Genomic DNA, 17,911 nt, shown 5'->3' with positions numbered 1-17,911 from the left:
ACATAAAAATATACAAATATGGTGATTTAAGGCTGGCTGGCGGCAAAGGTAGACATTAAAAAAATCGAAAATTTTTTTTCCAATCTACTTCATATTATTCAGGAGCAACAAATTATCCAAAGTCAAAGTTTTTTCAAAGATCTACCCTAATATATAATACAAGAAAATTTGAACTTAGCTTATCCTAATAGTTTAGATACAGTGGTAGATGGTTTTTTTAAATTATTGTTTTTTTTTGGTTATTTACCGAGTTAATTTGTAATAAATATATTGGTTTATTATGTATAATTTTTTGTCCAGTAATATTTCTCTGTAAGACTATTTTTTAATATTTATTTCATAGTTTTTTATTTTTGTAAAATAATCTTTTGAATATGTAAATGAATTTTACGAAACATAAAAATCAAGAATAAAAAAAATCGGGTTTTTTTTAAAAATAATTACTTATTTTATGCTATTACGAGGTTCAAGATATATATATATATATATATATATATATATATATATATATATATATATATATATATATATATATATATATATATATATATATATATGTAAATTATGTTAGTGTATTTTACAAATAGAGTGTTCAAGGTTCTTAAAGAACAGAGCAATAATTAATTAGTAAAAAACACTTATCTAACTTTTATCTTCGACTTGAAGTTTCACCATTGCTGGATCACCAGGAAGAGTTACTAAATCTCAAAAAAAATTCAATTTATAGAAAAAAATATTTTACAGGAAGTTATAAATTATTATAAAAATTTTTTAATTACTATATTTTTTTGTTAACGGGAAGTTACAGAAAGTAATTATGAAATAATTTTCTTTGGAATGGGGATAGTTTAATTTGGTCATTTGTTTTTATAATTTTTTAAGAGGTATTTATTTTCGTGCCTACATTTAGAAATTAATTCAGATTTTTTATTTAATAAATTTCCTTGATTTAAATGAGTAATTATTTCAAATTTTTCTTGCAAACATAGCATACATTTTTTGGAAATGTTATTATAGGCAGGGGCAGATTTTAAAATAGACCATTGTAAATTAAAATTTTTATTTTTTTCTTTTAAATCCCAAATATATTTCGACAGCATAGTCTCTTTTGAATATTTTTTGTGTTTAAACGATTGTTTGTGGTTGGCATAACGTTTTTTGCATTCCCCTTGGTTAAGCCAATATATTGTTTATCAAGGTTGTTTTGTGAGGAAACAATGCACTTGTAAATTACATTTTTCGAAAGGCATTTTCCATTTAGAGGACAATCTATTTTTTGTTTACAATTACAATAATCAGTGTTTTTTTCTTTTATATGTTCATTTTTATTAACTCTTCCTGATGATTCAGCAATGGTGAAACTTTAAGTCGAAGATAAAAGTTAGATAAGTGTTTTTTACTAATTAATTATATATATATATATATATATATATATATATATATATATATATATATATATATATATATATATATATATATATATGTGTGTGTATGTATATATGTATGCATTTGGGTGGCCTTTAAAAATAAAAATTTTAAAATCACTATCAGTCTGTGCTAATTATGTCAAAAATAATATATGCAAAAAGTCATTAGATGATATTTAGGGGTGGTCTTTAGAGCTTGAAATTCCGGTGAAATTGTCCAGTTTGTCATATCATGATATTCTGTTTGTGTATGTTTAAAATTTATTATATCAGTTAACTTCAATTTTTCTAAATTTTATAGTCTCTCTGAGGCTCCTTAGTTATTATTATAAAATAATCTTATTCTAGTTCTTTGGACATGTGACTGGCAGCCATCTGTTAACATCTTCTGCAAAAAAAAATTGTTTCTAAAGTATTTATTTTTTAGTAATTTTAATTCAAAAATAATAATTTTGTTAAGGTATGCTCTATTCATTAAACTCATTTCTTCTTTGAATTTCTAAATGATATTTATTATACATTAAATAGTTATAACATTTCTCTATTCAATGAATTTATTAGCTCTGTGGTATGTAACATGAACTAATACTTTGAACTCTGTAATTGTAAGCACTAAGCAAGCAGTAAGCACATTTTATTTTATTCAGGATTTATAATGGAAATTAGAGGTAAACAAAATGTGTACCTCATTGGCTCCTATGAATCTGAAAATCCTTGGAGCAAAGTTGCCATCAAACCGCCAAGCCTTATAGCACTTTATACATCTCCACAAAGTGGAAAAACTTACAATTTGCAACTCTAGTCGAAAAGTTATCAAGGTTGTGTCAGCGTTTTAGAGCAAGACTGGAATATCTGCTCCAGCAGCCAAAGATTGCATAGTCAAATTGGAGGCAATGTTTGTTCAATGGATATTTCTTCTAAAACATAAAAATCAAAAGACAGAAGGACATAAGATAAAAGAGGATAAATTTATCGAGTGTCTTTGGGATATTTTTGATTTTGCACATTCCGATGTACTCACTATGATTTTATGCTGAAGATAGAGCATTCCTTTTCTCTCAGAGACAAAAAGGTCAATCAGGTTCAATAAGTGCCTCTGATAAAGTAGAACACATAGAAGAAAACATAGAACAAAAGTTGTTCTAAAATCTGATTCATCAACTTCATCCAGTACATCAGAAAAAATGGATAATAAAAAATTAGACAATAGTAGAGGTGGCAAAGTAACAACGCCTACAAGAGCTAGAATCAATATAATGTCTCCTGGACTTACATCTGCATTAGAGAGAACTAAGATCTCATCCTGAAATGCAGCAATGCTCTCTGTGAAGTGACATCAAATCTTGGGCACAATGTGAACACATTAAAAATTAATAGAAACTTAATACAAAGGACTAGAGCAAGTCATCGAACAACAAAAGCCAAAAATCTAAGATCAGAATTTTCAACAAGTGTGCCTTTAACAATTCACTGGGAAGAGTGCAATTTTTAATATCTGGGGCCATGTAACAGGTGAAATGGATACCAAAAATTATTTAGGCCTTCATCTATGGTACTAATCAGAGAAGTTAGTTGGATTAGCCCTGTTTGACACTAGAATACAAAAAGATTCCAATAGACTGATGTTTGCTACTATGGAAGAAGTAGCTCCAGATCACCCATAAAAAAGACCAACCGTAAAATCTGATGCGTTTCTTGGAAAGCAAGGCCTGGAACAGTTCTGCACAACCAATTCTAAGAAACTGTTCCAGTATCTGAAACTTCCTAAGTCCTTGCTTTCTAAAGATCCATCTCAGTGGGAAGAAGACAAAGCCTACCATCGAGCATTACATGTAGTAAAAAGTCTAGTTGTCATCAACAATAGGGCTGTGGCATTTGAGATGTGGCATTTTATCCAGAATTTTAATAAAAAATTAACTAAAGACGAGGATAAACTTCAGTTTCTACTTCAAATTGTCAGTGAAAATCATAGACAATTTTCAGATTGCATCAAAAGAAATTTTGTAGCAAGCAGTATAAAGTAAAACCTCACTCTGAAACAATCAATGTTTTGGACTATGAGTGCTTAAAGTTAAAACTTCAGCTTAAACTTACATTTTGTATTTTGACTAGTTAATAGAAGTTATTATTTTCATTTTTTACCTAAAAATAAGTTAAACAGCCATCAAGTGGTTGAAAACTGAAAATAAGTGAAAAACAAAACTGAAATTGTCCTACAGGTAGAAACATCAAGGCTTGAAGGCCACCCTTAAATGTCATTCCACTGCAATTATTTTTTGCATAGATTATTTTTTTCATAATTGGCACAGACTGGAGATGATTTCAAAATTTTTATTTTTAAGGGCAACCCTACAGTATGTATGTATGTATGTATGTATGTATGTATATATATATACATATATATATATATACATATATATATATATATATTGTATACTTTTTAATATATACATTTTTATCAATAATCTATCCATATCTTTCTAAATATGCTTGATACATGTTAAGCCTACAAGAAAATTTAATTACTAATAAACAACTACATCTTCTTTAAAGTTGTACAGGATGTTGTACTTTAAAGTTGTAAGTTTGTACTCAATATGTACCATCAAAACCAGTTAAATATGACATCAAAATATGGTGATGAGTTTGAGATGAAAAAAATATTTGCAATGCTGAAAATGTGTATAATAAATGTGTATAACCTACACTGGTAAAACAAATGATGCCGAAGCAAGATATCAGGGAGAAAGAGTGGTAAAAGTGGCAACACCATATTAAGGAAGTGAAAGAAACATTTGCATAGATAACTTTTTACCTCTCTTGTTGATGCAAAACACTTGCTATCATGGAATCCAATATCGACACAATAAAAAAAATTTTTACATTTTGGTCTTTTAAATTTTTGACTGAAATAAATGATAAGGTTTTTAAGAGCATTTTAAATTTCCTGTTTTTTTTTTGCTTTTTTCAACTAATTTTCATATTTAAGTCTTCAAAATAATAATTATCTTTTGACATAGATTTATAAAAAATTTGTTTTTTTTCTAATAGAATTTAAATTATGAAAAAAAAATTAATTTCTGAGTAAAGTTTTAGATATAAAAGTAGAGATACATCAATTGGTGGTAAAATTTCTAAAGTAGCTAAATTACTCCATTTTATTTATATATTTAAGTATTTTAATTATTTAGTATATGTTTACTTTTTATTAATTAATTTTAATTTATCTGTTTACTTAACTTAAATTTTTAAATATAAAAATAATGAAAATTATTTACCCTATATTATATTTAATATATTTTTATATTTTATATTTAATATCTATTTATTATTTTATATATTCAATAATTATTCAATATGTTAAATCAGTAATACTGATTTAGAAAATTAATTATCTTAAACTGCTTAACTTAAATTAACAAAAATTATTTTAACATAAATTAAAAATAAAACAATAAAAAATAAATAAGGTTAAATTTGTTTAACTTTTACAAAAATGACAATACCTTGCTACATACAATAATTTAAATCCGAACTGCTTGACTTTGAACGACCTCCAACCTCTTGAACTGGATATTTATCTAGAAATTGTATAATTTTAAATCTTGGGAACAATAATACTAACAATGAGAAAAACAACTCTTTTCTGCTAGTTTAAGAGCATAATCACCATCAAAAGTTTCAATAGGTTATGGCAGTTGTCAGGTGGGCTAATGTATTTTAATACAATTTTGTATATCATTAAAATACAATGACATAATACCCTCTCCTAATATAATTAACAAAAGTAGGGGTCATCCATAAGTTATGTCACATTCTAGAAAAAAAAGAGGGAGGGGTTAGTGGTTTTATGATACCTTGTATGAGACTTGTTATTAAAGAGATGTTGTGACAAGGGAAGAAGGGGGTCAAAAACAGTCAAAAAATACAAGACATAAATTATGGACAACCTCTTAATGATATTAGTACATTAAGGTTGCAAAAGATTCTAGTTACAATGTTTTTGAGTTATTTGTATAAAGTATTCAGAGTAACCAAAAAACCGAATAAACTAGTAGCAAATAAACTAATTTATTTTATATGAATACAAAATAGTAATAAAAATTCAACCAAAATGAAAAAAATTAACTTTTTTAAATTAATATCTCCCTAAATCTATTATTATCTGACTTATTTTCTATTTCAAAATTTGAAAAAATATGTAAAGTTTTTAAAATATTCTTAATCTACAATAATATATCACTGAAGACTTTTAATTCAGATTTCTGTAGGTATGCAAAGTATTGCCAAACTTTCGAACTCTATGCCAACGTTTTCAATAATGTTTAGAATTCAATATTTTAAAAACTTTTTTATTGGTGACTTATGGACAAAATATTTATAGAAACGATAAAATTAATTTGTAAATAATAAAAATAAACTTTTTATGACTATATACGTGTTTATTCTGTCAAAGCATACATATGTGTTATTTATTTCTGTCAAAGCATGCAAATATGTGTTATTCTTTTTGTCAATTTTTTGTAATCATATGCATTACCTATTCTATAAAAGTTTTTTGTGCAAAAGCCAACTACTTCTTTCTTTTAGCCCTTTCTTAAGCAAATTTAAAAAACTAGCGCAATAAAAGAGCCATAAAAAGCCAAAGAAATTAAAAAGAAAAAAGCAGAAAAAAAACAATAGAAATGAAAAGCAATCAAATGTGGAAATTAAAAGAGCCTAAAGATTGCAATTCATTTTAATGATTAATCGGCAATTTTAAATGGCTTTATAAAGTTAAATTTGATATAATATATAATTATAATAATAAATTAATAATTAATAATATATATAATATATAATACGATTAATAATAATATATATAACGTTTTTGAGTGGCAACACAATATTTTTTTAGTAAAAAAAGTACCAACAACATTTTATCTATCAAAAAAGCATTATGTCTAACAAAAATATTAACAACTTAGTTCGTTTCAACATAACTTCAGTATACAAACAAAAAGTCATTATAAATTATATAAATTATTAATGTTAATAAATTGTTAAACAATCAAGAAGTTATGTTACATAATTAACATAATTAGGATAATTTTTGTTTTAACTATTTTTATTTTAATATTCTTAAACATTGTTAGGCAATATCTTTTTTGCATTTTTATAAATTTCCATAAGTCCTTAAACGTATATAAAAATTAATACAATTCAAAACATAGGCTGATTTGACAGTTGAGTAACCTATAAATCAAATTAAGCAAATTTATTATGAATTAACTAAATTGACTACTTTTGCATTAACCACTATAAAACACACCATTTTCATGACATGTCTGCTGAAACTAAGTGAGACCTTTACTGCTAAGTGAGAAATGTTTAGTTTAATACTTTCAGATGTTTTAAAAAAAGTTTAGTATTTTTTTATCTTTTCTTACTAAAACCAGAATTGATAATTAAATAAAAACAGTAAAAGATCTCCCAAAAAATTAGTAGCGTACTGTTCAGATTGCACACTATTAATTTTTTTTATATAAAATGACACCATGTTAGCCAAACCATATCAATATTTTAGACAACTTGGTCACAATCATTAATAAGTTTTATTGTATTAGGCGTTTCAATACTTTGCGGAAACAACAAAGAAAGCAAAACTAAAAGAATAGGAAATTTAAAAAAATTTAAACAGAAATAAATAAAAATAATAATAAATTAAATAATTTGTGTACTGTTTTTTTATCAAAGAATTTCAGCAACGAAATTGGATAAGACAAACCAAAAAAAAACAGTTTAAAGTCGATTTATTTTGGCTTTAAGAAAAACAAACAAAATATAGAAAAAAGAATGATTTTCTTATATTTTATTTGTTTGTTTTTAAAAGAGGAAAGTCAAAATATAAATTGCTATCTGCTTGTAAAATATATTTGTATAATTTAATGTAACAATATATATTTAAAATGAATACTGTGTATATATTATCTTTAAATGAATACTGTGTATATACTGTACCAAAATGATTACGTCTATATAACACATCCATATATGTTTATATAAACTCATATGTTGGTTTGTTCATGTGTGCGCATATAGATATCTACCTCATAAGCTTAACTTTTACATCACTTTTTTAATTATATAATTATATTCATTTGCTCATTAGTAAACATACTCTGAGCTTATTTGGATAAAGGTCAGTGGTTGGAATCCCACCAATAACCAATTTTTTTTGTTCTTCTTTTAAATGCTCATATATATTTGCTTAGCATTAATCTTTTCTTTTTTGTATATCTAAAATCTTTCTGTTGTATGTTTTTGAATGATACACATCTCTTCAAATTCAGATTTCTTATATCATTTACGCCTCTCGTATTTTCTAAGTAAGGCGCGCACACATATATACATAGTCTATAAGCTTCAATTATGCCATGCTGTCTTCACATTTTTCACATAGCCTTGATTGTTTCATATTAACTTTCTTTTTCTGTACATTTTTTATCTCTAATCTTTTAACACTTTGTAATTTTGGATACCTGTTGCTTTTTAATGCTCAGTACGCTTAGTTCTACCCGCCCCCTCTCTTTAGATCTACTATATTATTGGTGAAATATATGTAAACAATTACTAATAATAAACCTTTGCTTGTACTTTGTACTTTTTAATGGACATCTGTCCAGTAATAAAAATCCTTTTACAAATTTTTAGTTAACCTTTACTCTATATAACTATTTCTCCTTCTTCGCTGGGCTCCTATGGCTGTATGTGTTCCACTAAAGTAACTAGTTTTCGAGTTCTGTTGTGAATGATAAATGTTAATGTAACAAGTATATGTGTTGCAAAGAAAATCTTTTGAAATAATAGATTTAATAAAATTTGATTTTTCTGCTTTGTGCATGATTCTGCTTCAAACTTAATATATTTCTTGATAACATTACTAACCTATACCATTCTATGTTTACAAAATACTTATATAGACTAGAATTAAATGAAAATAAATTGGAGATTGCCAGTATCATTATAATGTAAATAATAGACAAAATATGTACAAGTTTCTGTGTGTGATTTTTTGTGAATGCCCAGTATGATCATTTGCTTTATTGCATGGATATTTTTTTATTTAACATAAAATGCTTTAGAATTTTAATTACTTTATATATTTGCACGAGAACAAATAATATCCTACTTCTATTTTAAAGTCTTTCATTCCCTCTTGAAGATTCCAACTCAAGCCTCGATCTTCACAATTTTTTTCTCATTGGGCTCTGCAATTTCTAATTGTAACCGTTACTTCCATATCTATCGCCAAAACTATTCTCCAGAAAACATACATCTGTTTAATATAGCCAGAAACAATTGTAAAAAGCATTGTCTAATCTCAAAGCTCGTTATTCTTGTTTGTTATAGTCTGCAAGACTATAACATACCTGTGATAGCCTTGCAGATGTGCTCTACGAAGCTGTTGTCTATACTCTTAAAACTAATTTAAAAAGTGTTTATCTGAGTCTTGTTTTCCGGCCTGTTGGAAAGTGGCATCTGTTATCCCTATTTTCAAAAATTCGGGAGAGCAATCTGACTCGCCTAACTACTGTCCCATTAGTCTTCTCCCCATCATAAGCAAGGTTTTTGAATCTTTAATTAACAAACACTTAAAATCTCTCATTTTGAATCTAATAACTTACTTTCTGATCATCAATATGGATTTTGATTTTATTGTTCTTTAGCTGATTTGCTAACAGTAATAACTGATAAGTTTTATCATGCATTAGATAGATGTGGAGAGGTTTAGGCTATTGCTCTTGACATTTTTTTGATAAAGTTTGGCATGCTGGTCTTCTTCATAAGATCCTCTTATGCTGTATCAGGTAACATCTTTAAGACTATTGAATCCTTCTTTACCAATTGAAGTATAAAAGTTGTCCTCAATGGACAGCACTCATCTTTATTTCCTGTAACTTCAGGGGTTCCTCAAGGTTCTATCCTTGGCCCTATACTTTTTTAACTTGAATTAATGGTCTTCCAGAAATTTTCACTACTAAGGTCTCATTGTTCGCTGATGATACTACCATTTATTCTTTTCTTGATAAGAAGCGAAGACTCTCTGATTGTTTGGAGGGGACATTTGAGTTTAAAGAAGACCACACTTCTGCTAAAGCATGAAGTTTTTAATGGCTGGTGAACTTAAACTTAGATAAAACTCAATTTTTTTTGGCTAATCCTTATTGCAACAATCTAGACCTTTATATATTTATGAATATCAATGTACTCCATGATTCATCTACCCTTTGTTTTCTAGGAAACCACATACCAAATCAATTGCAAAATTAGCATCTTCTACGGTTGCATCTCTAAATCGTGCTTGTTATTTTCTTCACTGGATTCTATTCTTTATCTTTATAAATATCAAATCTATCCTTGTATGGAACACTGTTGCCATATCTGGGGCAGATCTTCAATGATGCCCTTTCTCTTGTAGATAAGGTGCAAAAAAAACGCATTGTTAACATAGTTTGCTGCTTTTGCAGCTAACCTTTAACCATTTTCACATCATTGTAATGTTGCCTCTCTTTCTCTTTTCTATAAATACTATAAAATCATAAAATTGCTAAAATATGCCAAAATGAAACTAACTATAGCATTATTCTGTTCATCCACAAGTCTTTACAGATAGCTTTTCTGATTAGCTACTACTATCTGCAATAAACGGGCAAAATATAGGCAGCTTGTTGCAGTTTAGAACTTAAATATATCTAAAAGCAAAATGTCAACTCGCCTAAAAAGTCCAATTTTCAGCCATTTTGAGATGCTTATAAATTTTTTAACACTTTGTTTTGATCTAATTTTGATCTTTATAGTAGATAGGGGCACAAATAAAGGGGGCAGTAACTTTTTAGAGACCTTCATTATGGTTCAAATAAGGGTCTCTAAATTAATTTAGATATTTAGGTACTTTATACCTAAATATCCAAATTAATATCAAAATGAAACCATTATTTCTTTAAATTCTATTTTATTATAGGTAATCAGTGGTGTTTATGTGGTCTGGACCCCTTCCCCCCCCCCCACTCACTAAGGTGAGGGTGAGAGGGTGAGGGGGTTTGTGGTGGCACCAATCAAAGGGGAAAGAAGGGCAACCAACTTAAAAAGATATAAGCATTCATTTTCTAGCATGAAACATACATAATTCATTTTCTAATGAATATACAGTTGAGGCCATTAGATCTTTATTGCATTTTTTCATGCTTTTACAATTAGATTCAAATTTTCATAGTAACTATCAAAAATGTGTGCGAGACTTTCCAGCAAATATACAATGTAATGGTCTTAAAAGGGAATTAACAAAAGTTAATTAAATTTCTAAAAGTTAGTTGAATTTGATTGGTGCCACCCCAAGCCCCCTTCCCCATTACCCTCACCTTAGTGAGTGGGGGGGAGGAGGGGTCCAGACCATGTAAACACCACTGATTACCTATAATAAAATAGAATTTAAAAAAATAATGGTTTTATTTTGAAATTAATTTAGATATTTAGGTACCTAAATATCTAAATTAATTTAGAGACCTTTATTTGAACCATAATGAAGGTCTCTAAAAAGTTACTACCCCCTTTATTTGTGCCCCTATCTACTATAAAGACCAGATCAAGGAGAGGACAAACAACCATCTTTCATTTTATTAAGAAATTACTTATAATTAGTTGCACCCTTAACATGGGCCAGTTGGCAGATTAGAGGGGCACTGGTTTCTAGAAACACATACAACCGTTGATTATTGAAAAATAGGATAATTTAAAAATGCTGGCATTATTGGTGTGGATTTGACAAGTTTATAATGTTTGCACTTTCAGATAGTTAGGTCTAATGGTCTTATATGCTGTTAATCTTAGATCAAAACAAAGTGTTTAAAAAATTTACAAGCATCTCAAAATGGCTGAAAATTGGACTTTTTAGGCGATTTGACATTTTGCTTTAGATATATTTAAGTTCTAAACTGCAACAAGCTGCCTATATTTTGCCCGTTTATTGCAGATAGTAGTAGCTAATCAGAAAAGCTATCTGTAAAGACTTGTGGATGAACAGAATAATGCTACAGTTAGTTTCATTTTGGCATATTTTAGCAATTTTATGATTTTTTCCAAAGTTGAGGAGGTCATAACTTTTTTCTAATTTAACACAAGTTAATAAAAACCACTTTTTTAAAGAGAGAACTATCTAGAAAATAGTTCTAGAAAAAAAGAGACACTTGTTGAAAGTGAGAAAAAAGTTATACAGCTGTAAAGTAGTCTGTTTTGACCATTTGTAAATGGAGTGGGGCCACTGTGTCATGTTTGTAAGGCTATAATTTCCGAACCGCTGTACTTGGAAGTCTGAAATTTCAAATTTAATATATCTACATGATGCACATAACAATATGTAAAAATCAGGAAAATCAGAGATGGTGAGCCACAGGCCATTGGTTGAAATATAATGATTTGACCCTATATATATATATATATACATATATATATATATATATATATATATATATATATATATATATATATATATATATATATATATATATATATATATATATATATATATATCAGGCCTTCCCAGGAGAGGCGTGCGGTCGGTCGCTTTGAGTGACCACGCATATATATATATTTTTTGAGAGTTTGGCCACGGTTTTTTAGCATATATTAATGACGCATTTTTAAAAAGGCGCTGAAAAAACCTAACTAAATTGTCGTATTATTTTATTATTTTTATTCATAATTTATTCCTATTATTAATATAAAAATATGAACATAAAAATGAAATATATATATATATATATATTTATACTTATTTAAAAAATTTTTTTTTTTCTTATTACAATTTTTTTTTTTTATGTCTAGTAAACATTAAAAAAAAATTTATTTGTTTATATTAATTTTTTATTTATTTATATTATAATTATTTATAATATATTTTTAGGTGTTGATTTTTTCAGCAACGATATTTGAGACAAGTCGAAAAAATAAACAGAAAATGTGACCGAAAACTTTTTTAATTTATTTTGAAAAATATGCTCTGCTGACGCGGGATGCGAACCCGGGTCTCCGCGGCGCTGTGTAATGTCTTAACCGAATGAGCTAATCGTTCATATCCTTATCAAGAACCTTGTAGATAATAATTCTTATAGAACTTAGAAGTTATTTTTTGTAAAAAGACATACTTATACGAAAAAATTTAAAATTAGAAAAAAAAATATGTAAAATAAAAAAAAAAAAATTTTGTTATAAGAAAAAAAAATTCAAAAAAAATATATATATATATTATTTTTATGTTATTATTTCCTTATTAATGAAAAGAATAAATTATTAATAAAATTACAAAATAATACAACGAATTTAATTTGATTTTTTCAGCGCCTTTTTAAAAATGAGTTTTTTATATTTTCTAATAAAGCGTGGCAGAGTTATACAAAAAAAAATATATATCCGTGGTCTCTCATTGCGTTCGTCCGCACGCCTCTCCTGGGATGGCATGTATATATATATATATATATTTATATATATATATATATAGATATATATATATATATATATATATATATATATATATATACATATATATATATGTAAATTATGTTAGTGTATTTTACAAATAGATAGCTCAATGTACTTAAAGAAAAGAAAAATAATAAATTAGTAAAAGACACTTATCTAACTTTTTTCTTCAACTTTAAGTGGATCATCAGGAAGAGTCTTCCTCTTCCTGATGATCCAGCAATGGTGAAACTTATAGTTGAAGAAAAAAGTTAGATAAGTGACTTTTAATAATTTATATATATATAAATATATATATATATATATATATATATATATATATATATTTATATATATATACTTATATTATATATATATATATTTCAATGCTTTATATAGAAAATTTAAAATAACTCTAATAACCTTCAAAACTACAAACAACAGAGTAATTTAAAATGTACTTATCCATTTGCTTTCTCTACTAAAATTTACTTGAAAAAGCAAATGGTTGAACACAATATAAAGTACGCTTTTTTAAAAATAGCTTCACACTTAGTCTCAAATGCGAAGCTATTTTAAAAATGGCAAATTAAACTTACTGCAACAAACCTTTTGTCTACGATGTAAATATGGTTTAAGAAAAACCCATTCAAAACTTTATCATTTTCAAATAAAGGACTATAATATATTGACAAATCAAGTTTAAACAAACAAGATTTAAAAATATAATCTACAGAGAAAGAACTCTATAATTTCTTTGGGAAACCCTTTTTAATATAAAGTTTTTCTTTTAACAGATTTGTATATTTATCCGTTGAGTTAACAAAATTTCGAAGAATCAGTAAATATTTAATTTTACTCCGTTAATTTTGTGGTTTTTGGTTATGAATTACTTCTTTAGTTTAATTGAGAAAAGCAATCCGTTGCTTTTTCTAACGGATTGTTTTTAGAGTGTATACACTTGATGTGCTAGTTAAAAGTTTAAATTATTTAGGTATATTTCTGATAAAAACAAAAACTGTCAGTGTAAACAGGCTTTAAAAATCGCCCACCATGTAAATCTCGACTTGTCGAACATGAGTTTTTGGTTTATTTCTCAGCAAAGTTTTAAACTTATATCAGCATATTAAATCCTATTAAAATTATTCAAAAACAGCTGTTAGAAAATGCGTATTTGACCACAAGCCACCCTAGAATTAAACAGTTTGTGCATATTTTATAAAAAATATTAGTTTGGATTTATAAACTGAAGTTTTTATAGAAAATACTTTTGATGTAACAAAAAAATGATCCCCATCTCCCCCCCACAACCTTTATTACCTCCTCCCTTTTATTGTTTCCCCCCTCCCCCCCTCCCTCCGCTATTAGATCTGGACCAAATTCCCACCCCCTTTATTCCACCTTTTATTTGCACCCCCCCCACCTTTTATTGACTTCCCACACACACATACACACCCTTGTATTAAGGGCTCGAGAGTAAATTTTATTGACCTCCCACACACACATACACACCCTTGTATTAAGGGCTCGAGAGTACCCAGCCGGCACAACTCAGAAAAAGTTACACTTGGTTTCTGTAGCGAGTTTGAAACCTTCTAAAACAAAAAGAATAACATGTGCCAAGAATGGATTTATTAAAATTTAAATAAAACCTCAAAAAACACGTGCTAACCTCGAGTAAAACTGACCAAAATATACACGTATTTTTGCTTTAAGTCTGGAACGTGACAAACAAAAGTCTTTAAAGGTTTTAATTTCGAAAAAAAAACTAGATGTGCCAGTTGAGTATGAAATCTGATTATATTCTATTATATTGCAAAAAATTTCAGAAGAGTTAAGTTTAAATATTTATAAGACAATTTGACAATTCTTATAATAATTGGAACATAAAAGGTGTTTAAAAGCTTTAAAAATACAAGCAAGTGAAAAATCTAAAATAGAAAGAGATGGTAAGTATAGTTCTTCCGCAGCAGAACTGTTACATTATAGTGGTTTTTTTAAGAAAAACTTCGCTCAAATTGATGATGATAATGAATCAGGTAGTTTTTGACATATTGCAAATACTGAATCATCAAGGTTTAAGAATGTTTTATTGAAAACAACTTTGGTAACAGTAAAGAACAAAGAACATACTCTTAGATGTTAGCTTCTATTTGACAGTGGTTTTCGGCTGAGTTATATTTCTCTATCGTTACGTAAAATGCTTTTTCTCCCTAACAAATGGTTAAACAATTCTTTAATATATTTAACATGTTTTGTTTTTAATACTTTCACTTAAGCTGATTGTTGATAATATTTTCTTAAAAGTTAATTAACTTGTTGTTGCTAATTATTATTGGTTATTTTTCAATCGAAAAGTAAATCGTGACAGTACAGGTCTAGTTGCTTTACAATTTGCAGTTAGGTATACATTCACTGTTAATATCATTACCACATCAGGAAAAGTTTGTAATGTCTTTTCCACATAAACTTTTAAAGTTGAGTTTGAAATTATTGATGAAATTCTCTGGATTGATAGCTATGCCAAAAATATTTGAGAAATATAAAATTCCAAAGAAGAAAATTTTAGGAATAATATTCCGTTTGATGATAACAAGTGTTGGTATACAGTTAAATTTTTTATTCAAACAAAGTCATTCATTTTTGAGTGATGCTAGAGTATTTTTATAAAACTTTTAATGGAGTTCTTAAAAAAGTGAAAAATGGTTGTAATAATTAATAATTGTTGTAATAATTGTAATAATTATAAACTAATTGCAGTCTGGTGTAATGGAAAAGGTAAATAATTATGGTTTGAATGATGGCAATATGTATTACGTACTTAATTGCCCAGTTTGTCTCGAAAACAAGACTACGACAAAAGTGATAATAGTATGTGATGCAGTTGTCATCTTTGAATGATTTTCAAAATTCTGGACCAGCAACCTAGCAACACGAAAGTGTTGCTAGACCGTTTTTGGTTTAAATTACTTTTATTGCTTATCTAGAGAAAGCATTTTTCCTAATGGCTTTTGATGCAAATGGTAAAAATTATTATCATTTAGAAAAGTCTGAAGTTATCAACAACGTAAGTAATACGAATTTGTTTACGTTTCAATTATTAATCTTAATTGTGATTTTATGTTATCTTATAACATATATTATGCATGCTATATATGATTGAGATTCTGTATGTTTTAGATATTTAATTATAACCTTACTAATAAAGTACAAATTATATTTGTCTGATTGGGTTTACAACAGTATTATTATATATCTTACCCTGCTGCCTTGTAGGATAACATCGGTATGTCTTTTTAGGCAAAGGCTAGGAGATGCCAACTCCGATTTAAAACACCCCCTGCCTTACGCCTCTTGGTTGAGTAAAGGCTAGAGATGGTGTCTCAATAAAAATACTCATCTTGGGCAGATGTTAAATGCACCCGGCTACTGTCTTGTAGAACGCCTCCTAGACAAAGACTTAAAGGGTAAACAGATTCTATCTGTTGACCAGCCTCGCACCCCTTCTTCATCTATTAGGCTGGCGCAGATGTATTTTTAATACATTGTTTCCAGTTTAGGATGTTGAATGCTGGATCTTCATGACTCAATGCATGGGTTTTGCTTGCGTTTTTATGACTAGGCAACTCATTCTATTATCTCCTAATGAGGGTACAGCTCTAAAACTCAGTTTTATGGTTCTGAGGCCGGCTGGTAGTCAGGTTTCCCGAACTCTGTGGTAGCTCTCAGAGAGGCTGATTCCATCAACAGCTGAAAAATATCAAAGTATTAACAGCGCCATGTTGCGCATGGATGGTGTACCTGTTTGTACTTTTAGTGTGCATTGCGGAGGCCACATTTGGAGCCCTTTGTTATGGCTGAGGGTTTATTAGTAGTAATGAGGCAATTGCTTGGGCTATTAAACGGTGTTCTGAGTACTATCTATGCTTTGAGTCAAGTTCTTCAATCTAATTTAAAAATGAATAAAGTACCAAAAACTATAAGACACAAAAAACCATCATCATCAACAAGTTCTCTAAACCTATCATTCACTAATATTCGTGGTCTTCGAAGTAACTTTTCTTTTATTGAGTTTTATCTCTTGCAAAGTTCACCAGACCTACTTGCTCTTTGTGAGACTAATTTGAGTTTGGCTGTCTCATCTTGTGATCATAGTGTTACGGTTATCTTCCTAATTCGTAAAGACTCTAATAGTCAGATGCTTGGCCTGGGCATTTACATTCGTAAGAATTCACCCATTTGTCGTGAAACTAGGTTTGAATCCACAGACTATTATTTCAAGTGCTTTCGCTTAGCACCACTTTGTCACCTCACATAAAGACAAAGCCGAATTGTTTGCTAAAAACTTTTCATCAATATCATCTCTTGATTCCACTAGTTGCGTTCTACCTGATATTGCCAACAAACAGGTTGATCCATTGCTTGACATTCATATTACTCCAGCATCTGTATCTAAAGTGATTTCCTGCCTAGACTCTTCTACAGCTTGTGGCCCGGACAACATACCTGTTATTGTCTTGCAAAAGTGTTCTCTGGAGCTGTCATCTATACTCTCAAAACTAATCAACAAGTGCTTATCAGAGGCTTGTTTTCCAGCCAGCTGGAAAGCGGCATCTGCTATCCCTATTTTCAAAAATTCTGGAGAGCGATCTGATTCGTCTAACTACCATCCCATAAGTCTTCTTCCTATCATAAGCAAGGTTTTCGAATCTTTAATTAACAAACACTTAATTTCTCATCTTGAATCTAATAACTTTCTGACCATCAATATGGATTTCGATCTTCTTGTTCTAGAGCTGATTTGCTAACAGTAATAACTGACAGGTTTTACCGTGCATTAGATGAAAGTGGAGAGGTTAAGGCCATCAATCTTGACATTTCGAAAGCTTTTGATAAAGTTTGGCATGCTGGTCTTCTCCATAAGCTTTCTTCTTATGGTGTATCTGGCAACATCTTTAAGATCATTGAATCCTTCCTTTCCAATCGTA

The 17,911-nt window shown here is 28.4% G+C and overlaps 1 protein-coding gene across 1 annotated transcript in view; it reads right to left on the bottom strand.

Moving 5' to 3' along the window:
* LOC100206003 (FAS-associated death domain protein) overlaps positions 1-17,911 on the bottom strand; it is a 35,799-nt gene that overhangs the window by 9,406 nt on the left and 8,482 nt on the right. The window contains exon 3 of the mRNA XM_065817236.1: positions 4,934-5,008. Coding sequence (XP_065673308.1) covers positions 4,938-5,008 — 71 coding nt within the window. The 3' untranslated portion in view covers positions 4,934-4,937. The remainder of the gene's footprint in view (positions 1-4,933; positions 5,009-17,911) is intronic.

Source organism: Hydra vulgaris, chromosome 14 (genome assembly GCF_038396675.1).
Source record: "Hydra vulgaris chromosome 14, alternate assembly HydraT2T_AEP".
NCBI lineage: Eukaryota > Metazoa > Cnidaria > Hydrozoa > Anthoathecata > Hydridae > Hydra > Hydra vulgaris.
Note: the sequence above shows the minus strand (reverse complement) of the source record. Positions and strands in the feature narration are given on the sequence as shown.